The 27,500-nt window shown below is 41.3% G+C and overlaps 1 protein-coding gene across 1 annotated transcript in view; it reads left to right on the top strand.

Moving 5' to 3' along the window:
• MIPOL1 (mirror-image polydactyly 1) overlaps positions 1-27,500 on the top strand; it is a 102,253-nt gene that overhangs the window by 44,866 nt on the left and 29,887 nt on the right. Inside the window, exon 9 of the mRNA XM_053474348.1 lies at positions 16,881-16,979. Coding sequence (XP_053330323.1) covers positions 16,881-16,979 — 99 coding nt within the window. The remainder of the gene's footprint in view (positions 1-16,880; positions 16,980-27,500) is intronic.

Here is a 27,500-nt window from a genome sequence, read left to right as displayed (position 1 = left end):
ACTACATTGATTGGTATTGATTGCACGATTTTGGTTGTTACTGTAATTCTGGTGTCTTTGTTTTACGCCTCTCAGGTTTAAATAATGTAATCACAAAAAATTACTTGATTCTCAACAGTTTTCCACTCTTTGTTCTTAGTCTGTTCTCAGGCTCCACCAGCAGTTTCAGGATGTCCTCGCATGAGCACAGGTGGCTTATTTCGTTAGCACAGGTGGATCTGTCAAAACGTCTCGCTCACTGACAGATCTTGTGTGAAAAGCTAATGTATTGGCAGATCATGAGAATTTAACTTTCCAGGTAAACATTTAACCTGCAGTTTTTACCGTTAAGACTTTCAGATTTGGCCAAGGTTTGGTGAAAATATAGTTGGTTCAGGGTCTTTGAAGGTCATAGTGTCCAGGTTTTGCTGTCCACAGATCATGGACCATTGTGTTGTATGTTCAATTTGGACCTAGGTTACAGTCAAGATTCTCTAAACCACTATATATCCTTACTACTTGTTACCCTCCTCAATGACGTTCAGCGGTGGGAAATTATAGTCAAATTATTTTATATTATATATATTTGTAGCCCGATTGTAGCCTACCAACCTTCACCCACCAAGCAAAACCAGCCAGTATGCCATGAAGCCAAAAAAAAAGCCACACTCCCAAAGCTTAGAGATCGCTGTGGTGGGGTTGGTCATTAAGCTTGGGTAACGTGTGCATTTTACTATTTTTTATATTTATATATAGGTTTCCTTCATGAAACTAAAACTAAATTAAAATTTGGACTATTTCCTAGCAGTAGAAAAAAAATGAAAGCACACTTTTAATCATGCTCATACCTTGAGTACGTTTTTTAGGTTTATAGGTTGGACTGGTGTCAAGGAGGGCAAAGGCGTTTTAGAGGGTAACGGATCTGTCAGAGCGGCGTCTGGCTTTACATCCTGCTCTGCAGGAACTACCCTCTGACAGCCCCAGGCAATAACTGGCAAACTCCCAGATACTATTTCCCAGCAACCAGGGAGCTGGAGGCACGGAGGCAAATGGTTTCCAAAGACCCCACCATACTGTATTCCAGCCATATATCACAAGTACAAAAAACTGTCACTTCCATTTTTGACCATCCATATAAACCTGGAGTCGAGATAAGAGCCATACAACCTATGATATGCCTACATGTTTTAAGAGCTCAAACCTTACTTGATTCTTGGGCTTGCCTTAAATTTAAGATAGAATTAGGACGTCACATGGATGCTTGCATTCCCTCAATGTTTAACCTTCCAACGCTTCTACTAGAAGGCTATTCTACTTACCCAGCACCCCATTAGTAAAGAAATACTTCTGTATAAGTCTCCAAAATGTAATATGGAGGCGCATTGGAATATTTTCTGGACTGGTTGTCTTTTCTATTCTATGAATACTTAATTGTTACTTTCATATTAGTCATAAGTTGCATACCCATTGATGTCTTAAATACTGTATGCGGTTTAATTATATAGAATGGGAATTTTGTGGACAACGTGCACGTTCTGAGGATGCAACACCCCATGATGTCATTAATATACTTAATGTTATCTATAGTCTCCTCTTTACTGGTGCCAGAGGACATGATTTGCACTGTACACGCTTTTCATTGTAATGTTTAAGATGAAAGCCAAAGATGTTTAAGACCGTCCATATTCACCGTTACAGAAATTGTGGTAGATATTGAAGTCTCAGATGCCTTCAACACATACCTTTTGGATTATCGTGTATATTTTATTTTTTTTTGTTTTTGTTTTTTTCCTTTGTTCATCTTTAATTCAGATAATCCTTTCCTATTGTGTGTAAAATGGTTTAGAGTTTAATTCCTTGCTGGGTGGAATTTAGGTAAACCCCAACCTCTTAACCCAAGAAAAGGTTAATATATTAAGGACGGAATGTTTTGTTTTGTTACCCCAATATCGCTTTCATTTCTGGCTCCGGGTTGTCGTTTTGTACATGCGTCATGCCTATAATTTGTCATGAACGTTATAGAACTCCCAGCAACAGGTGAAACTCGAGCACAATTTCTTGTGCTCTTTATGCCTGTTTTCTTATATATTTCACCCACCCACGCTCCTTGACTTGCGCACCCTTTTCATTAACTGTTCCTCTTGCCTTTTTATAACTTCAGGTATATTAAAGCGCCTTCCCAATCTTTTATTTTTTATTTTATCTGAGCTGCAGTGTCATTTAATAATATAATATGTTCTCACTCGGAGGATAATAGCCGTTGTAACAAATGCAGATGGAACATTACTAAGAAGTGAAATACAAATATTTATTAAAAAGCAATACTAATATTCTAATAGAATCTAATTCATTGGGGTAGGGTAGAGTTTTTATTAAAATAAAATATCTTTCTCCCCCCACATATCAATCATTAAGTTCTTATCATCAATGGAGACCGGTGCTGATGTTGGAACATAGAATAACCTAGAACAACATGGTGTTGATATGGTTGAGCAAAAAATGTGTACTCTGATTGCTATGTAGATTAAGAGGTATTTGCCCCCCCTCTCCAAAAAAATATCCCCATATAAGGAAAAAATATCCCCATATAAGGAAACGTACAGAAAAACTAATTTCCAAACGATGACCAAGGAAGGTTCTCTATTGTATTTCCACACAGTTATTAGACAAAGAATGTCAAAACGTTACAGTTGGAGATAAATAGCCTTCAATGATTTACGAAGAGTCTTATCGCAAGACAGATTAGCCCTGGGGTAAAAACAGTACAAATAATTTGGTTCCTGTGGAGACCGATTTAAAGAAGCGTTGCTTGCCGGCCTGTATTTCATGGTGCCTGCTGGCTATGTTTAACCTTTTAGAGCATAGCAGGATCACTACTTTAAAGGAGGCTTGCTAACCAACGCTACCGGCTGGTGACACTTCTCTGCCAAGGAACATAAATGTCAACTCATAACTAAAGTACACACCACATTTCCAAACGCAGAATGTTTCTTACGCTGGAAACCTTCCAGCCCTTAATCCTTTTAGCTTTTAATAGAGCCTTAGTTATAGCGTTTTGGTTCTGGGGCCCATCAGCCGCTACCGTAAGAGCCCAAGTGAATTTATCTAACAAATGGTTTGTTTTAAAGAAACGTTTCAGTCATTTGAGGCTTTTTCAGTTTGAAAAACATTTCTTAAAAGCAGTAAGACGAGCTCATTGCCACAATTAGCTACCCCACCGCCATTTGTAAAAGTTGTATGAATTGTTTGTTTAACTGAAATTTTAAATTCTACTTTTTGGCTGTCTACAAACTAATACATGGCATTGGCCTTCAAAGAAGAATGTAATTGGCATATGTGATTTTAGTAAACTGAGTTTACAGGTAGGTAGTTTAGCTCGCTTCCATACACAGGAAATTTACCGGGTTTCACCATGCAGGTGCTTTTTAATGCCGCGTATGGTTCTAACCTCTTTCTACCCATAACTGGAAACTCTGCAGGTTCGGCCCATAACCAACTCCCCACCCCTTTCACCTCCCACTCCCCACCTCTTTCACCTCCCACTCCCCACCCCTTTCACCTCCTACTCCCCACCCCTTTCACCTCCTACTCCCCACCCTCTTAAGAAAATTTGCAGCTAGTCCTGCCTATTGGTGCGTCTAGCCCAGCCCATTGTATGTCTTAAGCCACTGCGCCAGAAGAAGAGGGAGCGTTCCGGGTAGCCTACATTGGGGATATCTCAGGTCTTGTGGTGACCATGTTTAAATTGGCGAATTAAAGTGTTTGATCTCTCCAACTAATTTCACCTCTAGTGAATAAAGCCCTCTTTTTTTTTTTTTTTTTTTTTTTTAAACATTCATACTTATCCAGTGTAAGTCATCTAGAAGGGACTGAGTTGAAATATCTGCTTTTTAAGAAATCAGAATTTCTCTTGAAATCTTTTTTTCTGGTCTTCTCTTAATCTTTTTTCAAGAGAAAGCCAGACACTCCCCACTCGCTCGCGCCAGAAACACCACACTTTGACTTCTAATGCCTTCTCTTTTTATCTGTCATTTGATTTCAGTAAAAGGCAGGGCAACATTGCGTCCTTTGTAAATTCCCTTTGTTCGTTAACTGTCAACATAGAATATTTAGACTTAAGTTTTGTTTATAGATGGATTTAAAGAAAATCCATTGGAAGTCTTTCTTGAAGCCCAACTGAAAGGAGGGCCTGGCAATGAACAGCGCGAGTAGAAAAGGTGCTCCTTATCAGCTTACAGTGCAAGCACTTAAATGCAATCTGTTTACACGAGTGCAAAGGGGCTTTATGAGTATCAGTTTCATAACTGTTGGGCGCGCATATCTCAAAGCAATAGCTAACCATGGCGAAAGCTTTGGACAGCTGTAAAGAAAATGAGATATATTCACCTCTTCCCCACCCTACAACTCCATGGTCACCAGCAAGGCATTCCACAACAGACAGAAGATGTCACAGATAAGAACCTTTTATTTCCTCATCAACCCGTTCTCCTGATGTATTCAGTTTTTATTGGCTGCATAGAAATGGTCACACGAGTACAAGCTCCGAACTACAATGGGTAAAGGTTGTTGACCAGCCTGGTTATAACAAGCTCAGTAGCTGAAGGCGGTGGGGGAGGGCAGACACCTTCTGACCTAGGGGGTAGGTAAAGCCCTTGAACTCACATACGCACTGGCACACGTACATACAAACTCACACACACTTATACATACTTTCACTAACATACATCAACACACACTTACACACACACACACTCTCACATACTCCCTCTTGCACATACACAATACAAACACACACACGAGCAGCCTCGCTTTTCCCATAGGGTGATATAACCTCATATTACGTTGCCCAGCTGTGTTTGTCTTTTTGGGCCGGTCCATAATTTGTGAAGATTTCTGGACCTTTCAGGACACCTCCAGCTAGAGGCAAAATTCAGCCAGCTGGGCAGGTCCATTGATGCGGCCTATACACATCTGGCTCCCAACACTCTTAACAAACAGTCAAGACAAATATCATCAGTAACCTTTATCATAGCTTCCAACACTTCAAAATGCAGAAGAGGGGCGCTCTTGCCTTAGAGGGTGCTATTAGAGGTGTGGTTAAGGGGCAAAGACGTTTTGACCTATTGCTAGTTATTCAATTGTTCGATTTACTATCTTATATTAAAGTATTTGCAGCTTTCTCTTCTCCTCCATGGTCTGACTATTCTTGCCACTTATTGGCTGTTTGAAGCTGCCAATCAGTGGCAGCAAAGTGTTCCCATTGAAATCAATAGTAGCACTTTCCACACTTGCTGAACAGACTTTTGCACGCTGCGTTCCCCAAGCCAGCGCTGGAGGCGAGTTTATCACATGCATTGAACAAACCACCTGCAGGGCATTTGGCTGGAGGGGGGTGGAAAGGGGCAAGTCTCTAAGAGGGCATTCTGCAAAATCCCCCCATGCATTTGCAAAACAGACCACATGAAAATTTAAAGGCACCATGCGGCTATCGTATGCATAAAAGTGTCCCTTTAATATGCTTTTTGGTAGATCCATGTGATTTGTTTCCTCCTAGAAACTATTTTGCCTTTTTTTGGGTCAGTTTTCCGTAATCTGATCCCAACAGATTCAGTCGCATCACAGGAAACTATTCAATATAAGGCTAATACCCAAATGTTTATCTTCTCCCGACCTGTCCTATTACTTGGTTAATAATGTAACTTATCAAAAAGTAAACCTGCAAAACTGTAAAATAATTCTCACTACTGCATGTATGTGTTAGTCAGATAATCAAATATTTGCAATGCTGTTAACAGATTAAAATAAGATACCTATATGTTAGAGAACCACTTAATTTGTATACCACGGAAGCAGCTGTCTTAACTTCCTCCTTGCAGGATCCGCATGGATATTCCTCCCCATTGAGCTTTTTCTCAGAAATTTTCTTATTTACAGTTTGTTTGCTTGAGGCAAACTTTGTAGGTGTTAAGTTTAGGACATAATATATTTTTGAAACATATAGATTTAATCTGTTAACTCACTTACATTTTATCCAAATACTTTGTATCCAAAATCCTCATTATGGCACCTATTGTTCCTGGAAATCATGTTCTTTCAGTAAACTTCTCTATCCACTCTTGTTCTTGAATTTTTTACTGTGAAATGATCAACTTTAGGCATCCAGTGTCAAGCCGTGAAAGAAACAATAGAGTACACTGAGTACAGAGACCCTTATGTCACCAAGACAGGTGTGACATCATAGTTGGAACACAGGAATGAAAGACCAGTGGCGCAAGGCTGGTGGATAGTTTGTGAGCGCTTTAAAAGCGATGCTTGGCCTTTGACATCTTTGATTAAAAGCCACGGCTTTAATGAAGCTACCACACCAACTATTGCCAAATCCAGTATTTGGTACTAATTTTATTGTATTAATATATTTAATTATAAATTCTAATTTTAATGTAAATGTCGCAATATCTGTATACATTAAAGACTGATATGTTATACACGCTTTATCTAGGTCACGTTCTGTTCGGCTTTGGCTACCAGTTTGAAAATGGACCATCATTTTCAATGACTCGGTGTATGTGGAATCCTTGCAGTCTTTGGCATTGCGTTGGGTTTTCATGCTGCCGTCTCGTGCGTAGGCAGAGTTCTCTATTCAGTATAGAGCCGAATTACCTTGGTTTTGGTTTCATTTGGTGGAAGTTCCAAGTTGGATCTGTTCCGAACAGTAAAATAGTCCTCTGAGTCATTCAAGATAAGTGTATTGATCTACAATTGACTCAGCTGTGTTCAAATGAGGATATATTCCATTCTTGGCAAGTTAGATGTTCCTTAAGGAGTGGTTTAAGAAACATTAAGTAAGCAGTGACTAATCTTTTAGCGTTTGTATCATGGCCACACTAAGGGTCTCTGATGTTCTATCATATATATCTGTGTCATTTTGCCATTCCATACAAATGGTAAGCCCAATGAAATCTGGAGAAATGGTAATTAATGCTTGTGTGTTGATTTCTTGAATACACCCTGTAGCATATTGACCTCCTCTTTGACATTGGGTCTATGGCTGGGGTGTCCAACCTGCAGCCCTCCAGCTGCTGCAGGACTACATCTCCCATGATGGTCCTTCAGCTAAGGGGCTGGCTGAGGAGTATGGGAGATGTAATCCTGCAGCAGCTGGAGGGCCACAGGTTGGACACCCCTGGTTCATGGACTGAATGGGGGATTGTCAGTCCTAATGGACTTGAAGGATTGAGCTTTTCTGGATACTTATAGCTTTTTGATCATTGTCATGTTTAAGAGTCAGCTGACACTAATATCTATGTACCGGGGCAATTATTATTATTAGCACTACAATTTATAGGACATCGACCAGTTCTGTCAGTCTATTATAATGTGTGGGTGAAACCTATTTCCTGTCCTCAAAAGCTTAGTCTACCAGCAGGTTGGCAAGGGGGAATTCATATCTGATAACATTTGTTTCATACAAATGTTTCTTTTGTATATTGTTATTCCACATCCCATTATGAATATATCGTGTATGATATCAGAGTAATAGGTGATCTAAATTTTGAAGTGTAACTTTGCATTGAAAAACAAATGCCGTATTGTCAGGAAGTGAAACGTAAACCAATATGTTTAATTCCAATGTCGCGCTTGCATCGCCACTTAAAACGCTTAATTTTTGCCTGCACAGTCATCCATAAAAAAAATAATCAATACATTGAATTGAATTCCCATGAGGCTCAGCCAGACATACTACTTCCATGATACTGGCTGAGCATCATGGGAAGTGCAGTTAACAGGAAAGATGCAGATGCTAGTTGTGAACTACAATGCCCATGATTCTCAACAAGCCAAGTGTCCACCTTAATGCTGGCTGAGTATCATTGGAAGAGTAGTCAACAGTAGCAGAGATGTTTTAAAATTTATGTTAGCCTCCCTCCTAAGACCCTTGCACACTGCCTTTACACGCATATACATGTGCACTGCCCATACACACACATGCACTGCCCATACACACACACACACATATAGACGGCCCTTACACATGCCTGTTCATACATACTGCCTTTACACACACCTGACCATACACACATACACTGCCCTTACACACATACACTGCCCTTACACACACCTGACCATACACACATACACTGCTCTTACACACACACTGCCCTTACACACACACACACACACATACACTGCCCTTACACACACACACATACACTGCCCTTACATGCACCTTTCCATACACACTGCCTTTACTAACACCTGCCCATAAACACAAACACACACTGCCCTTACACACACCTGCCCATAAACACACACGCATACACATGCACTGCCCTTACACACACATACATGCACTGCCCTTACACACACATACATGCACTGCCCTTACACACACATACATGCACTGCCCTTACACACACACACATACATGCACTGCCCTTACACACACATACACTGCCCATACATACATACACTGCCCTTACACACGCCTGTCCATACACAGTGCCTTTACGCACACCTGACCATAAACATATACACATACACTGCCCTTACACACACCTGTGTTTACGCAAACACATACACATGCACTGCCCTTACACATACACAGATGGCCCTTACACATGCCTGTCCATACACACTGCCTTTACACATGCCTGTCCATAAATACACACACACACACACACACACACACACATTCACTGCCCTTACACACACCTGGCCATAAAACACACACATACACATACACTGCCCTTACACACACCTGGCCATAAACACACATATAAACATACACTGCCTTTACACACACCTGGCCATAAAACACACACATACACTGCCTTTACACACACCTGGCCATAAAACACACACATACACATACACTGCCTTTACACACACCTGGCCATAAAACACACACACACACACACACACACACACACACACTGCCTTTACACACACCTGGCCATAAAACACACACACACACACACACACACACTGCCTTTACACACACCTGGCCATAAAACACACACACATACACTGCCTTTACACACACCTGGCCATAAAACACACACACACACACATACACATACACTGCCTTTACACACACCTGGCCATAAAACATACACATACACTGCCTTTACACACACCTGGCCATAAAACACGCACATGCACTGCCTTTACACACACCTGGCCATAAAGCGCACACATACACATGCACTGCCTTTGCACACACCTGGCCATAAAGCGCACACATACACACACTGCCTTTGCACACACCTGGCCATAAAGCGCACATATACACACACTGCCTTTACACACACCTGGCCATAAAACACACATATACATACACACTGCCTTTACACACACCTGACCATAAAACACACATATACACATACACTGCCTTTACACACCCCTGGCCATAAACACACACACACACACTGCCCTTACACACACACATACACATAGATGTCCCTTTCCACATGCCTGTCCATACACACTGCCTTTACACACACCTGACCATACACACTGCCTTTACACACACCTGACCATACACACTGCCTTTACACACACCTGCTCATAAACACACACATACACTGCCCTTACACACACCTGACCATGAACACACACATACATACACTGCCATTACACACACCTGCCCATAAACACACATATACACATACACTGCCCTTTACACACACCTGCCCATAAACATACACATACACTGCCCTTTACACACACCTGCCCATAAATACACATACACTGCACTTTACACACCTGTCCATAAACACACACATACACTGCCCTTTACACACACCTGCCCATAAACACACATACACTGCCTTTACACACTCCAGCCCATAAACACACACACACATACATATCACTGCCTTTACACACCCCTGCCCATAAACATAAACATACACTGCCTTTACACACCCCTGCCCATAAACACACACATACACTGCCTTTACACACCCCTGCCCATAAATACACATATTCTGCCTTTACACACCCCTGGCCATAAACACACACATGCACGTACACTGCCCTTACACACCCACACACACTGCCTTTACACACACCTGCCCATAAACACAAATACACATACACTGCCCTTTACACACACCTGCCCATAAACACACATATACACATACACTGCCCTTTACACACACCTGCCCATAAACACACATATACACATACACTGCCCTTTACACACCCCTGCCCATAAACACACACATACACTTACACTGCCCTTATACACCCCTGGCCATAAACACACACATGCATGTACACTGCCCTTACACACACACAGGCACACACACACAGATGGCCCTTACACATGCCTGTCCATACACTGCCTTTACACAACCTGACCATAAACACTCATACACATGCACTGCCTTTACACACACCTGGCCATAAAGCGCACACATACACATGCACTGCCTTTACACACACCTGGCCATAAAACACACATATACACACACACTGCCATTACACACACCTGGCCATAAAACATACACATACACTGCCCTTACACACACACATACACATAGATGGCCCTTTACACACGCCTGACCATACACACTGCCTTTACACACACCTGACCATACACACTTCCTTTACACACACCTGCTCATAAACACACACATACACTGCCCTTACACACACCTGCCCATGAACACACACATACATACACTGCCCTTACACACACCTGCCCATAAACACACATACACTGCCCTTTACACACACCTGCCCATAAACACACACATACACTGCCCTTTACACACACCTGCCCATAAATACACATACACTGCACTTTACACACACCTGCCCATAAACACACACATACATATCACTGCCTTTACACACACCTGGCCATACACACTGCCTTTACACACACCTGCTCATAAACACACACATACACTGCCCTTACACACACCTGCCCATGAACACACACATACATACACTGCCATTACACACACCTGCCCATAAACACACATATACACATACACTGCCCTTTACACACACCTGCCCATAAACACACACACACTGCCTTTACACACACCTGGCCATAAAACACACACATATGCATACACTGCCTTTACACACACCTGCTCATAAACACACACATACACTGCCCTTACACATACCTGCCCATGAACACACACATACATACACTGCCCTTACACACACCTGCCCATAAACACACATATACACATACACTGCCCTTTACACACGCCTGCCCATAAACACACATACAACTGCCCTTTACACACACCTGCCCATAAATACACATACACTGCACTTTACACACACCTGCCCATAAACACACACATACACTGCCCTTTACACACACCTGCCCATAAACACACACATACATATCACTGCCTTTACACACCCCTGCCCATAAACACACACATACACTGCCTTTACACATCCCTGCCCATAAACACACATACACTGCCTTTACGCACCCCTGCCCATAAACACATACACATACACTGCCTTTACACACCCCTGGCCATAAACACACACATGCACGTACACTGCCCTTACACACACACTGCCTTTACACACACCTGCCCATAAACACACACATACACTGCCCTTTACACACCCCTGCCCATAAACACTCACATACACTGCCCTTTACACACCCCTGCCCATAAACACACACATACACTTACATTCCCCTACACACCCCTGGCCATAAACACACACATGCATGTACACTGCCCTTACACACACACACACACACACACGGCCCTTACACATGCCTGTCCATTCACACTGCCTTTACACATGCCTGTCCATTCACACTGCATTTACACACACCTGACCATAAACACACATACACTGCCCTTACACACACACACTGCCCATACACGTACACTGCCCATACACACACATAGACGTGCACTGCCCACACACACACACACACACACACACACGTACACTGCCCATACACACACATAGACGTGCACTGCCCATACACACACGTACACTGCCCATATATACACACACACACACACACACACACACACACACATGTACACTGCCCTTACACGTACCTTTTCATACACACACCTGCCCATAAACACACACACATACACATACATACACTGCCCTTTACACACACCTGTCCATACACTGCATTTACACAACCTGACCATAAACACACATACACATACACTGCCCACACATACACTGCCCACACATACACTGCCCACACATACACTGCCCACACATACACTGCCCTTACACACACACACACACTGCCCTTACACACACACATGTACATTGCCCTTACACGCACCTTTCCATACGCACTGCCTTTACACACACTGCCTTTACACACACTGCCTTTACACACATCTTTATACAGTAGTTGGAAAAGTCACGTGTCTCCATGAGAACAAACGTGCCAGGCGGTCGTTTACCCCAACTCCCCACCTAACCTCATCTATTCTGCCTGATTTTCCTGATCTAAAGAATCTTAACGAAGGGCCATATGCCTGTCTCATGCATGTTTAAATTCCCGTATTAGCCTCTACCACCTTTGCTGGGAAGCTGTTCCATCTACCACCCTTTCAGTAAACTAAAAATTATTTATATTACATCAAAGCTTTATTAGACTATGACCTCTGGGGGATTGGGACTGGAATATTCTTGAGCTTGTTTTTGTTTAGCTAGGATGATGGGAGTTGTAGTCAGCACACTTTGTACTTGTTAGCCACCCCATGTTTAAGTTCTACAGCGATGCTTAATAAATAAAGGCTAATAATCTGTATGAGTCTGAGTTTGGCGCTTGGAGCGATCGAGCAGACTGCTTGAAACTTTCTGCGGTCCAGCTACTGCGAAAGAGCAGTGCAATTAAGAATGCTAATTCTGTCATGTTTATACCTCGAATCGAGGAGACGGTTTCCTCTCATCATCCACGAGTGTCTAAACATCACTGCCTGAACAACACACACCTCTGTCTGACACCAAAGGCACTGTGTTTGGCCTGGAGGGAGCAGTGTTATTCTTTGTCTGCAGCATCCGAGGGGAGACATTTTTCTCTCAGCAGCACTGCCGGTCTCAGCACAACGAGACGTCTGTTCCACAAGGAAAAGCAAGAAGCACATTTTTCCTAGGGCCAGAGAGCGACCACGGCGATGGAGAACGAGTCGCCGAGCCAGACTTGCTCACAGTATTGCTCCATTCATCAGATTTTTTATATATATATATATATTTTTATTTTTTTTGCTATAATCCCAAAAAGCACTTTATTCATTAACCCTTCACAATACATTTTTTCTATATTTTGGTTTTATTTTATTTTTTAAAAAATTAACATTTTTATTTACATATATACCAGTGTATATATATTTTAGCAATACATTTTTATTTTTGTGTTATGGCCAACAAAAATAATTATGCCTATGGCTGCTTTTTTTTGGGGGGGGGGGTTATGAAGGAGGGAAGGTGCATGTCCCAAGAAATGTCATAGCTTTTTCTTGCTTTTTCTTGCTTTTTCTTTCTCAAATAGCTGCTTGTGTTAGTTTTACGTATGGAGCGAAGAAGTAGCTCACGGTCAGTGCCTGTGAAATAAATGGTACCAGGTTCAAATCGCCACCGCAGTCGAGTCGCAGTTAACATGTTGCTTTCCCCAAGAGAGAGAGCCTGAAACACAGAATTACAGGCCATTTCATTTTACAGCAGGAAATATTAATTTAACTTGGTAAACAAACTTTACAGATAACATATAGAACATGGATAGAATGTGAGCTAATTCTTACATAAACAATGAATTTTTGAGCCTTGAATATGTGGTTCACAGTAATCTTTTTCATTTTTTCCATATTTTAGGTTAATCTTGCATTATAACATTATACATCTCTTATCGCATCTTCAGCCGGCGTATGATTGCCTTGGGGCATTAAGACTAGGTCTGAAACTGCGATTAAATTATAGAGTAGTGATTTAACTCTATATAACCCCTGCATAGGTCCTTCCACTCTTGACTTGGTCTCCCTGTGGGCTATTAAGCAGTTTCATGATCTGCTTGTAGCGGTTCGATGGGGCTTCTGATACCACAGCTCTTCCACTGGTTTCCTTGCTGGTTCATGATAGTAGCGGAGATTCATGGCCCTGGGATATTGTTTGTGTAGCCATTCTGTTGTTTTTGCCTTGCAGTTATGTAAGGGGATTTCAATTATTTTTCTGACTGAGATAAAAGGAATACAAGAAAATGGAACAGTCAAACACTAATGGGAAAAATAGCATGGTTACCAGTTTGCAAAAGATACAACCGGGAGCTCAGGAAGTGGTACCAATAAAAACCCCTATAGTGGGGTTACAGGGGAACAAAGGACAATATCTGAAATGTAATGTCAATGGGTGTAGGTCGGAGTTTCTCTAAATTTGTCAGCAGTAGGAGACCTCAGTTGCGGTTCTCTTCAAATATCTGCCATTCTCTACCAATTCGGCATAATCCAGAGAACATAAGATGTGACGACCATTTGTTTTTTCCATCTTCTCTCTAAATGACCGGTGTTCTCGTTTAGGTGGCAGTTTGCGATGCATGGCACTCCGTCTACACATAGGCAGTCATCTCTCTTGACTGCGCAGTGAAACTAATTGTAGTTAATGCAGTTAATGATCTCACCAGATTGGTTATTTTTGGTTAATTAGAGCTTTTAGATCTATGGCTTTGTTTCGCAGATCATATCTGGTTTCCTTTTAGTCTTTGGTAACATTACATTCTAAATCATTTTAGAATTTGTGGTTAAGACGGAATGTTAGCCTTGTGTATAAATTCTGTAAAAACACCATAAATGTATTCATGTGGGATCAAACTAATTCAAACTGTTTCAGTCTCAACTTGGTGAATTTCAAGTAGTCTTGCACATGGCATCATGATGTCATACGTGAGCATAATCCATGGTGATCTCTTCTCAGATTTGAAAGCTTTGGTATCCTGGGTAAATGCTTCTTTTTAAAAAACATTTAAAAATGGCGATGGAAACTTTTTTTTAAATCTATATAAAAAAAAAAAACATCATTTTGTTTTTTAATTCTCTCACTTAAGTAATCGTCCAAAAAATAACATCTTTCATTTTTTTGTTGCGCTATATGCATATATATATATATATATATATATATATATGTGATTTGGGGGCACAATTTCCATATTGTTTAGTCTTCTTATATCTGTATTGTAATATTTTCTTTTTTAAATTTAAAAGTTCAGACAGTCTTGCAGCTGTGGTTAATATTTCTGTAATATGCGTCACAAAACCCCCTTGTTTGAGGTACCTTTTGGGCGATCATTGAATGGCTAGAACAATTTTTGTACTTTAGTTTTTATTTTTTTATTATTTCTGTTTAAAATTCTTGCTAAGTTTGCGACCTGCCATAAATCAATGCACAGCAAGAGGCATGTCTAAATCCGTACTGCTTGAGTCTGATCTGGAACCAGGTGGAAAAATCTTATTGTGTTTTCACACTGGGGCTCATAGATGGCCGGTGCTTGTTTTTCCTTTCCACGTATGGGACAAGGAAATGAACCTGCCTTTATGGGCCCACAGAAGGAAAACTTTTCCCTTCTCTACTAACACTTAGTCTCTCTCTACCGGTTTCAATAACTATTTTTATCAACCTGTTTTAAGAAGGAAGCCCTGCGCCTGACATGTGGTTGTGGGCAGAGGGACAGAAGGAAAGCAACCAATGAAAACAGATGTCCTTAAGAAAAAAAAAAGAGTGTTTGCGTTAGAGCCGACCGGGGATCAGTGACAGCGGGATCTTTGGCACGGCTGAACATAAGCAGCTCAGTGTCTAGCGTACTGCTAACTTAAGGATGAAAGAAGCCGAATGTCTGTGGCCGAGGAAGTTTGGTTATTTTAGTTAAGAAAAGCAAAGTCTGGCAGTGCTTATAGGAAGGAGCTCAGATGCTTTGCTCACTGATGCCGAGGCTAGGATGTTAACGGGAGGGGAAGTTATCCAACGTTCCGTGTGAGCGTTCCGAGGCTTCTGGATCCCGATGCGATGTTCTAAGCTCTCTCCTCACATGAAATAAGTCTCACTCCGCACTGGAGCTTTTGCTTTTATATTGCAATATCAAAGGTTATCCATCCTGTGCGCACTGTGCGACTACGCTTTAAATGTCTACCCTGTATGCCCTAGAGCAGTACGTTGTCTGGTACCATTAACACTGATTTATAAGATGTACCTCTAAATGTGCTTCCATTGTATATGGGGGCACTCAGAATGGTTTAAGCTTATAAAGTGACCCTTGCACTCATTACATATATGGTTTCAGAGAGAAATGTATATAGGTGGGGAGTGCATCAAATCTAGCAAAACAAACTTTGAAGAACCTCAACTGAGGTAGACAAGATGGGCCGAATGGCTCTTATCTACTGACAAATTTTGTGTTTTTATAGCCTTTCTCTTTGTTGTACGATTCCCTGCTCATTGTCAATGCCACACTTGCATTCTGTGTTGTGTGAGATTATTACTCTGTGTTACTGGATATTCTCCTTGTGCCAGCCAGCCCTGGGCAGCGAATATTGTAGGATTTATGCCTTTTTGTTTTAATGTCCTCTCCACTATACCCACAGCTGTATCTAGAGACTCGATCTGTATGACTTTGTACTATGTCTGCTCCGTGCATCTAGAGACACTCCATATACTCTTGGTTCTTGCGGCGCGGGATGTTCTATTACATCCTATGTTACTTTCCATCCATCAGCTGGATGAAAGATAGTTTCCTAGCTCTGTATAAATCTGTAATTTATGCAGGCAGCCCGCTTTAAAAGCATTTTCTTGAAGGTGTCGCCAGTATTTTAGTCCGAATTTTTGGGCTACATGAATCAAGCAGTGACTAAAAAGGTTTCATTTAATGATTTTCTGTTCCTTCCCAGTGCAAGCATCTGGAAAAGGAGCTTCATCTGCTCAGAGAGAGTAAACTGATTTCGGCAGATACTCCAAATGCACAGAGGACCTTTGACAAGGCTTCCAAGGTGAATATTTCTTGCATGGATGTCCATCTTGGCTCTGTGCTCCTATTTTCTTTACCTTCCACGTGTAATTTTCAGCTGTGTTAAGTGATCGATGTGAGTTGTGTTCTAGCCCAGAACCGCCATATACACCTCACAGAAGCTATACATCAAGTGTTCTTGTCAGGTTCATACAGTTGGAGCCGCCGCTAAGCAAATTACCCCACCAATAACACTCTTCTTAATAGGGGATGAGATTTGGAATGAATATGGAAAATAATTGTAAACATTCAGACGAAAGAATTTCTTGTATCATCACTTTAACTCCTTATATTTTGCTTTTTGTAATTTAGTTTGAAAGCTCAAATATATAAGCACAGAAGCTTTCTGCTTTTGGAACAGGAGAAGTCAACTTAGGGTGGACTTTATTCACTAAGGTCCACATAGCTTTGGAATGGGGGGGAAAAGAACTTTAAATTTGTGTGACTCTCCAGCCTCATCCTTTCAATCTGGGCCGTACCTTTTATTTTTTACAACGTTGCGTTCCATAGGTACGGTACCTACAACTGTTTTAATGAGCCTATGGCATGTCATAGAGATGTCTTTGGGTTGTGTTTAACTATAGTGGGCACCAGGCATGGTTATTCAGTTCCCTTGTCGCTGGGTACATGTTGTGAACGTTCCATCCCCTTTGTGGTAGTAATGCTCATTCAGGAAGTAGTAGTGATGTCACACCATGGAGACATCTCATCACACATGCTATCCTTAGCATAAAGTTTAACACTTGCTAGGCATGTGAGTCTCGGCCAAAATGTTGCCAGCAGCGCCTGGCACACGCCATTGTGTGACAGACACTTGGTATAGTAAGCTATTCGTGAAACACATATTTGGTTTTTCCAGAACATTTATGGTTTTCCTGTCCATCAGTGACTAACAGTATGTATGGACCACACCTCAGGCATAAGCGTGCTGTCCCACCAAAGCTGTGGATGAGAAGCAATGGAGGGCATTCATGGCTAAAGTCTAAAGGCTAGGTTGGCATACAAAGCAAATGTAGCTAGGCTGGAAACAATGTTCGTTCATTGGGGAATAAGTATACTGTAGGGGTCCATTAAAGCCAATGCTATTGAGCATTATATTTTTTTTTTTGTTAACTGTTCCCGGGTAAAACAGCCATCACCTTAGTGCACAAGAAAATACAATAAAATTGGACATATGTCACACTTCTTTATTTTGCCAGTAGATTACAAAGTGTACATTTTAGGATAAACCCTTTGTGAGCATAGAGAGCTTGGAGATCTTGGTCTCCTTACTGGTATGTGTAGACTCATCCCAAAGACACCACAAAGACACTGAGTTGCATAACGCCTTACGGAGCCTGAAAATAATTTTTCTATCAGTTAGAGAGAAGAGAACATGATTTACAACAAATCTAAACTATCAGAGCTAAAACAGTCAAAGAATAAGCTTGTCTTAACCATCAGCCATTTGAGAAGGAGGAAAAAAGTTCTGCCTAAGGTTGTATCTCTCCTTATTTCCCACCAGTGATGTGGGAAGGTGTGTTTTAATAGAACATGCAAATATACTATTAACACTATTAAACAGGGAAGATTTCAACAGTTGTTTCTTTGGTCAATTGGTTGAACCAGGATAAGTGGGTGGACGACCCACAAATTGGCCGAGGAGGAGTTGTGAGAGCCCGCGACTGAAGTTTAAAACACCTGTGTTTGCTTAGCAGATTTTCGCAATCAGCCACAGAAATTCTGGGCTGGGAAAATGAAATAGACGAAAGAGAAAAAGACAGGGAGGGCGATTAAATACAATTAGGTGGGCGCTCTTAGGTGAGGACAATCGTATGGTAGGCTGGAGAATTTCGATTACATTCTTCCAGATGTACATTTCATAAAATGCCTCCACCTTGCATTGTATTTAATGAATAAGATGTTTGTGTGTTTAATATTACACTTTAATGTTGTGTGATAATTAGGTTCTCGGGTGCATCAGTTATAAAGTCAGGGTTGTCCAGACCAGCTTCCAGTAATTTAAAGGGTTTTTAAATGATCTCTGAGCTATTTATAATTTAGGCTTGAGAGGCAAGATGCGGAAAGTATTTTATTGTTTGTGTATCAAAGCCCCAGACACAAAGCGATTAAGAGTTGGACTAACCCAGGTTGCATGGAGGACTTTAATAAATGAGCCTGTATTTTTAGGCTCACCCTGCGCAGCAGTCAGGGATAGCCTCCAACAGGTTGTTGGAGGGGCCGTGACCTTATTAATTAATTGCGGACTATAAATGCAACAACAATCACAAAAATGCTGTTTAGCCAAGACCATCCAGATCTGCAGAGGATCAAAGTACTTTTTAATTTATTGTTGTCGCTGGGTGACCACTTGTGTGAATTGACAAGGGTGATACCGTATTCTTTCTTGTTAGTAATAAGTCTGGATAAATTATCCTTCTAGTAGGACTTGATTTCTGCCCAGTGAGGTTGCAGCGGTTGCCCCAGTGTGGTAGGTCAGGCTTGCTTGCCTCAGCATAATTTAAATATTCATTACAGAATATGGGAAATAAAGCCAATATTGCTACAGATACACTAAAGACTCCCACACTGATCCAAAATATACACCCAGAGGTTTTCAATTCAATTTCTATACCAATTTAATTCAATCACACTATTTTTTTTATTTTTATGCGTGTATTTGGACCAATAAAACGATGGTGGAGGCTGATGTTAATGTCCCATAATTTAGGCTATTTTGAAATGAAGGATTAGTTCCCAATGCTAAGCAGCAAGACGAGTCACGAAAAATGCACACAGCACACGCAAAAACAAAGTGTTATTATGCGTTAATATTTCTCCACTAAAATATGGGGTGACAGGAGGGAAAGCTACGGAGGCAGCCAAACGCCGAGAAGAGCTGGCAAAGGCATAGCGGGCTGGGGAATTTATTAGTGAGAGGTACTAGTGTTTGGCATGAGAAAGAGCAGTGTTGAAACCGAACCGGAGGAATTTACAGGAAAGTCAGCGTTAGCGTGCCACTTCCTGCATGGAAATTGAGACTAGGAAGCATAACGTAAAAGAAAGTATGTCTACGTTTAAGAACTTTAGGAGGGTCAGAATAGCAAGCCACATTGGGGTCTATGCGCTAAAGGGGAGAGCTGTCAGGAGAGATGTGGCGTCAGCTCTCCTACTTCACTATTTATTGTAAGGGACCGACTTCTGGAGCTGATCCTGTATAACGTATAATTATATGTGTAAGGTGGTTGAAGAAATGGCACTGATTTAACTATACATTATACAGGGCCAGCCAAGTTCCTCCTGCACACACACCAGGATGGGCTCTGTAACAGACACACCAAACACACACACACCAGGACAGGCTCTGCCACACAGACACCCAAACACACACACCAGGACAGGCTCTGCCGCACCAGCACCAAAACACACATGCACCAGGACAGGCTCTGCCACACTGACACGCGAGACACATACCAGGACAGGCTCTGCCACAGCCAAACACACACCAGGACAGGCTCTGCCACGCCGACACCCAAACACACACACACCAGGACAGGCTCTGCCACACCGACACCCAACCACACACACACCCAGGACAGGCTCTGCCACACCGACGCCCAAACACACACACACCAGGACAGGCTCTGAAAAGCCGACACACCAAACACACACACACCAGGACAGGCTCTGCCACACGACACACACACACACCAGGACAGGCTCTGCAACATTAAGACACCAAACACACACACACACCAGGACAGGCTCTGCAACACACACACCACACACACACAAGGGCGGGCTCTGTAACATAGACACACCAAACACACACACACCAGGACAGGCTCTGCCACACCGACACTCAGACACACACACACACACACACACACACACACACACACACACACACACACCAGGACAGGCTCTGCAACATCGACATACCAAACACACATACACCAGGACAGGCTCTGCAACACACACACACACACACCGGGACGGGCTCTGTAACAGGCACACCAAACACACACACACCAGGACAGGCTCTGCCACACCGACACCCAGACACACACACACACGCACCAGGACAGGCTCTGCAACACCGGCATACCAAACACATATACACCAGGACAGGCTCTGCAACACAGACACACCAAACACACACACACACACACACACACACACACACACACCAGGACTGGCTCTGCAACACCGACACATCAAACACACACACACCAAGACAGGCTCTGCAACACCGACACTGGCTTCAGTACGGGCTAATCTGCTGAAAGCATAAAAAATGCTTCAACACTGTCTTTTTTGTTTACCCCCTTTGTATGTGTGTATTGATGCCCCAGCCAGGCCCCCCTTTAGTTTTAATATATTCCCCCCACACCCTTTTGTAGTGCCCCATGTGCATTTTTGCCCCCAGCCTTTGCCACCCTTGTGTATTGATTTGTGATGTCCCCAGGCAGCCCCACTCCCTTGTGTATTGATGCCCCCTTTTTGTATTGGCTAATGTACCCATGTGTATTGCCTGCAGTCACCCACCCCCCTTTGTGTATTGATTTATGTGATGCCCCAACCACCCTGCTGTGTACTTAACCACCCCCTTTTTGTATTTAATTGTTGTCCCAAGACAGCCCCCCTTTGAATATGGGTCCCCAACTATTTTTTTTTTTTAAATTGCCCCCTGGCATACACAAGATGTACATCAATCATGTTTACGGTTACAGTTTACTGTCCGACGGCCACGCCAAGGAAACATGTATGTTATATTACGTTGCTCTTAAATTCTTCAAAATGGAAACATAAAAATAACCCCACTTAAGGTAGAAGCTCCAGCTCTGCAGTTGCTCTCCTCCTTGGGCCGACTTTTCTTGCTACAGATATCAATGAGTGCTTTTCATGCATGCGCATGGGTGTTCTGAATAGACCCCTGGCCCACGGCATTCGCCAAGCCAATGCTGGAGTTGACGGATGGAAATCTCCTGAGATGCCATGTAAATTCAAAGGGACCTCTCAGCTATTACATGCACTAAAGTACGTATGATGTCTAGAGCGTCCATATGTATAAATGGGATCAATGTGTTAATTTTGTTAGATGTTCCTTTTATGACTATTATCTTATTCCCCAACAAATAATCCAACAATAATTCATTCCGTTTTACATATTTTTGGATATCACTGCTAGATTATCGCTGCTGTCGGCTTCATACAAAGCCTTTTTTTTTTAAATTGTGAAAATATACTGATCATTGGAACATAAGTGTTAATTTATTTCAACATCATTACTTGTCGCTTACATTGGACTAGATGTCTTTACTCCTACAAAGGCGAGCGATCATAATACCTTAAACCTCTTGTGTTCGAGGCTGTCTTGTCATTGAACCTTCTCAACTTTTTTTAAAAATTTATTTTTAAAGCCTGCAGTAACTCCGTGTAAGCAGCTCCTGTTACCCAGCATCCTCTGTGTTTACTGATCAATATTTACTCTCTGCGTTGCCTCCTTTACGGAGCTGGGTTTTGTTGTAGACGCGAACTGCGGTTTTAAGTGTTTGGAACAACATCAGTTCTGCGAAGCAACGGCTGTCAGAGCAGTTTTGTAGCCCGAACAATAAATGCGCGAGGGTCTGAGAAAAGGACCTACTTGAACAGCACATTCTCCGAGACATTCTCTCGATATTTCACACCGTTTACTATTCATCTCATCTGTCATTTGGCCCTTCTCCTAATAGAGGACACATAAATCAACTATTTTGTTTTTTTTCTTATGTTAAGAGGTACAAATATTTGCCACATTAGGTGACTCACTATAATTTAAGTAAGCCATTCTTCCCCTTGTTAATGTAGATGGACTTTAAAAAAAAAAAAAAAAAAACACACCAAAAAATACAGCAATTTATTCCATGCAAAAAATGGTGTTTATGGTTGTTGGCAAATCTCAATTGAAATAATAAATAAAATTAAATAATTTAAAGAAAATTGAGAAAAAAAAGCTAATTGAAAAAGCTACATGAAAACGCATTATATACCCTTAAAATGCATGGAAATTATGTAGTCTTTAGGGACTAAACCAATGTTGAATTAAAGGTAGCTGCACTTTGTAGAATGGGAATGTTTAGCACGGAGCGCAATATCGCTTGTTCTATTGAAGAATGCATTATGATATTGATAAATTAAATGTTTTTCCTAATGCTAAACATAACCTCCATGAATGCATTTCTGATTGAGTGAATAAATTGGAATTAATATTGTTTTATATATTTTTTTTTTCTTAGCATTGCATGATTTCAGTGCAATAAGACACAACTACATTCTCAGTAATTTTGTTTTTGTAGTGTACATGCATGTGACTTTATTGGTTTGCAGAACCCGCAATCGTCTGATTGGCCAGTGCCAGATGACGTAGGCAATTTACATTTATTGCCTATGTGCGGGAGATCCAATGCTACGATGTGCGGCCGTATGATGGATGCACATGGCCACATGCCTTAAAGGACAAGTGCTGCTTTTTCTTCCCGACTCCCGGCCTCTTTGGCTGCCAGTCTCATAAGCATGTATACATGGTAGCCCTTCGTCTTAAGTTAATGGAAGAAACCTTCTTGACTTGACAACATCAGTCAAACATCCCATTCTTTAAACCAACTGTGAGCAGCGTAGAATTTGTGTGCTAATATTTTTATCGGGTATCTGTAGCGAAGTATTTCAGTTCACATTTCAGTACACTAAATAAACCGTTTGATGGTGCCACCTATTAGAATAAGCAGTATTTATATATTATGTATTGTTTGTTCTTACACCAGTCATTTAAGGGGTCAGCTCAGTCCTTGATGGAGACACTTGCCAGGGCTAACTATCTGTAATGCATAATGAACTTGGTGAGTTCAGGCTCCAGCTTTAGTGAATACACCCCATATTCTGGAAAATTACACAGTGACCTTAAGTTATAGTCCCACACGTGGCACCTTTTATTTCTGTGCCGACGTAACTGGCTATGAGGGTCTTCTTACCAGTCATCAGGTTGGATTTGCATTTAATGGTCGGCTTTCCATGGACAGCCATAAATCTTTTTTTATTTGCTATGTACCACCGTACTCTCGGTATTGGTACAAAACAAGACAAAGAGCGCTTAGGTAAATAAATGCTGGTGCCCTAAGACTACACTTACTGCATAACCCTCATTGACAACAACTTAGCCTTTTAGGCAAGTAAATGCTATTGAACGTTACATTCCAGAATGAGATAAATAGATGGTCCTTCTTGCTTATATTGATGGCCATCAACACCATTCCTGGCACCATATGCATTCAATTCTGTTATTTACGGAACACATTTTAGATGCCCCCAAGCCTTTTTTAAAGCTATTTAGTGTTTTCTGAGTTGAGAGAGCCTCATCCTTATCTGTAAATTATTCCAGACCTCACGCAGTAAGAGACGGTGTTATAGAACTTTGGATCTGTATCACCCGACTAGATTGGTTTGGAAATATCGATGTTCCTTGACCTTTGCATCACAGAAAGATAGAATTTGATGGCAGATCTGGACCCATTCAGCCAAATTGTTGACCCTAGTATTGTCTCCAAGCAAACTTGCTTTGGAGAAGTATCAAATATGTGGCTGGAGATTTACGGGGGTCATAATCTGTTCATACTCATTAAGGGTATTTGATATATTCCTTTCCATATTGTGCTTGGAGCTAGACCTCCTACATCCTGATCACACGTTACACCAAGCATTGGATTTTGGAGTGGATCACCATTCCACAAGCTTTTTATTTCATGGTGATTTTTATTATATATTTTAATTGTAACTATGACAAACTTGAATTTAAGACTAACAAGTGCAGCTCTTTTTGAACGGGTTAACTGCAATTCAGAATCTAGGAGTCATTTGCTATTGAAGGCATGAAAGCCGTGGCCACGCCATGCTTCCCATTCCGCTTCAGTGCTCTCTATGCATGCATGTATGTATATGTATGTATGTGTATGAATATATAGCACCTGTGATCCCTGTGCAGCAGGTAATTACAGCACAGCAGCTGGACAGAGGCTTTAAGAGGCATCAAATGTTCTCCTCCGCCAGCTGCCGTGTAGGAAGGACAGTCAACACATCTGTTACTTTAGCTGCTAATTAAACAAAGCCCAAATGAAGCCTACTTTAACCCCTTGGATACTGGCTCCCATCAGTGTGCTGGAATGTCCGTGTTTATACGCTTGTTACCAGTTATACTCAGTTGGAATCATGGTGCTTTTTAAATTCAGCTTCAGAAAATCAGAGTAATTGTTTTTTTATTTTTTATTCTGGTATTTTTACAGAATTTGTTTAAAAGTCTTATGCAAAAATTAGTATTTTGTCTTTTGTGGATTCAATTATTCCGAATCCCTGTTTTCTATTATCATATGTCAACATGAAGTCTAAATAGAGAGATCAGTCGGTGTATCATCCGTTGTGATAAAGCTCAACATCTATTGTGATACTGTATTTAAGTTGCCATTTAAATATTAAAAAAATATTGTCCGATTGTTATCCGGAAGACTAATATTTTGACAGTAGGGGATATCTAGACTGTCCATCTTATTATCTTTCGTCTTCTGAAGTATTGTACTATTTGTACCTTTTGTCATTGGTGTCAATAAATAATTCTCGGCATAACCACAAAAGTAAATGTTGGATGACAGCCAAGATCCTTTACCTGTATTATGCATTCAAAGCATATAAATATATAAATATAAATATAAATAACTCATGTTATAAACCATTGCTCTCAAAATTGTAAGATTTAGCATTGGTTATAAATGTCAGTAGGGTTATTTTGATGTCCCGGCTCTGATGAACCCCCCCCATTCATAACGTATAGTCTCTGTGATGTTCTTTTGTTACAGTGAAATCAGGAGACATTTCGATGGTCTAGGCTAGCAATGAATCTTCCATTTGTCTCTTGCACTTTATCATTGCTGATCTGTCACTTGTTCTGAAACTTTATGGATCGTTGATCTGGGAAGCTGCCTGTTTGACTCCATGCCAAGCTGAACCAAGAGGACAAAGGAGATCCTCCAGAAGTAGAGGCTCGTTAAATGGAGGCTTTGTGATCTGACACTGTCAAATGAGATAAGGAAGTTGTACCACCTTTATTTCATATGAAAGACTGTCATTGTGCGGTCTCATGTTTAATTTTAAGGAACATGATTATTTTATTTCTATGTTTAACTCCTTTGATGTATAAGAGCATATGGTATTGGATGCTTGGCGTTGTCCTTTATGGCGATAGTGCCACATCCCATCAGCTCCACACCTTAGACTGTCACGTAGAAGGTTTGGTGTTCCCCAAGTATCTTGCGTTTCCTTGTATTTTGTGTCACGATCGCCTTACTCTCATGTTCCGAGATTGGAGTTCAATTCTTCTGAGCTCTGATGGTCAGTAATCTCTTCTACAAGAAATGGTCTTCTACAGATGCCACAACTACATTGTCTCACCCCCTTCTGTCTTTCTATAGCAAGCCACCAGTAAAAGCCCTCAGAGATATTTACTTTGGAGAACAGGGAAGCCACAATAGCTAATGCCTTTCCACGAGCTTTGTGTGATAACTTGCATATAAATATATGTAAACGTGTATAAATGTAACACAATCAGGATATTAAGAGCTGTGGCTTTTCAGCTTGGAAATCCCAGGAAACAGTCTTTCTTGCTCCTTCAGACAACGGGGCAGCTCTTTGTTTATTGCTCTAGGCTTCTTCATAAGACATCTGTCACTTAGACAGTTCCTTCACTTAGGAAAATAAAACACGCAATGGAGATCAGCCAGTGAGACAACGGAAGGCTATATTGTGTATAAACCGTATGTTTGTACGTAGAATGTAGTACGTGCAGTGCGCCTATTGTGGTGGTGCATTGGAAATTATTAAGAAACTGGAAAACCAAGAGTAAATAGGAATGCCATGATTACGCCAGTGAATTATGAACATTTTTAGGATAGATTACTCCGTCAATTTGCAAAGTACCTACAAAAGTGACACGTCTCATGTATGGCAGGGCTTTTGACCCAGCCACCATACCTGGGAACTCTCAGGGTTTTAACCAGTCTCGAGTGTTTTTGCCCCAATCTCATGGTGTAGGGGCAGATTCCCAGGGTTGCACAGTCTAGAATGCACTTGTTCCTATTCTACACGTCTGCCATCATAAATAGATGTTTTTGATATCCCTGCTTGAACGAATTGTATTTGTATAAGCAGTAGGTTAGGAATGTAAATATATGTGTAAAATATATTCACCAATAGTGTGCATTACAATAATTTCTTCATTTTTTATTTAGCTATTCCTTTTATTAAAACGTTTCTATACACTAAGCATTAGGTTCAGTCATGTTAATGGGGAACTGTCACATTCTAGATTATCCAGAATGCTCATTGTAAATTTCACATTGGGCATATCCTGTTTCGTTTTTCCTTTTTTAATTTGATTCACAATATAAAACCTGCTCTATTATTTTCTGTTATGGAACGCATGAATGTCTGTGATTTCATGACA

The sequence above is a fragment of the Spea bombifrons genome, chromosome 9 (genome assembly GCF_027358695.1).
Source record: "Spea bombifrons isolate aSpeBom1 chromosome 9, aSpeBom1.2.pri, whole genome shotgun sequence".
In the NCBI taxonomy this organism is placed as follows: domain Eukaryota; kingdom Metazoa; phylum Chordata; class Amphibia; order Anura; family Pelobatidae; genus Spea; species Spea bombifrons.
This window is presented reverse-complemented; position numbering and strand designations above follow the sequence as displayed.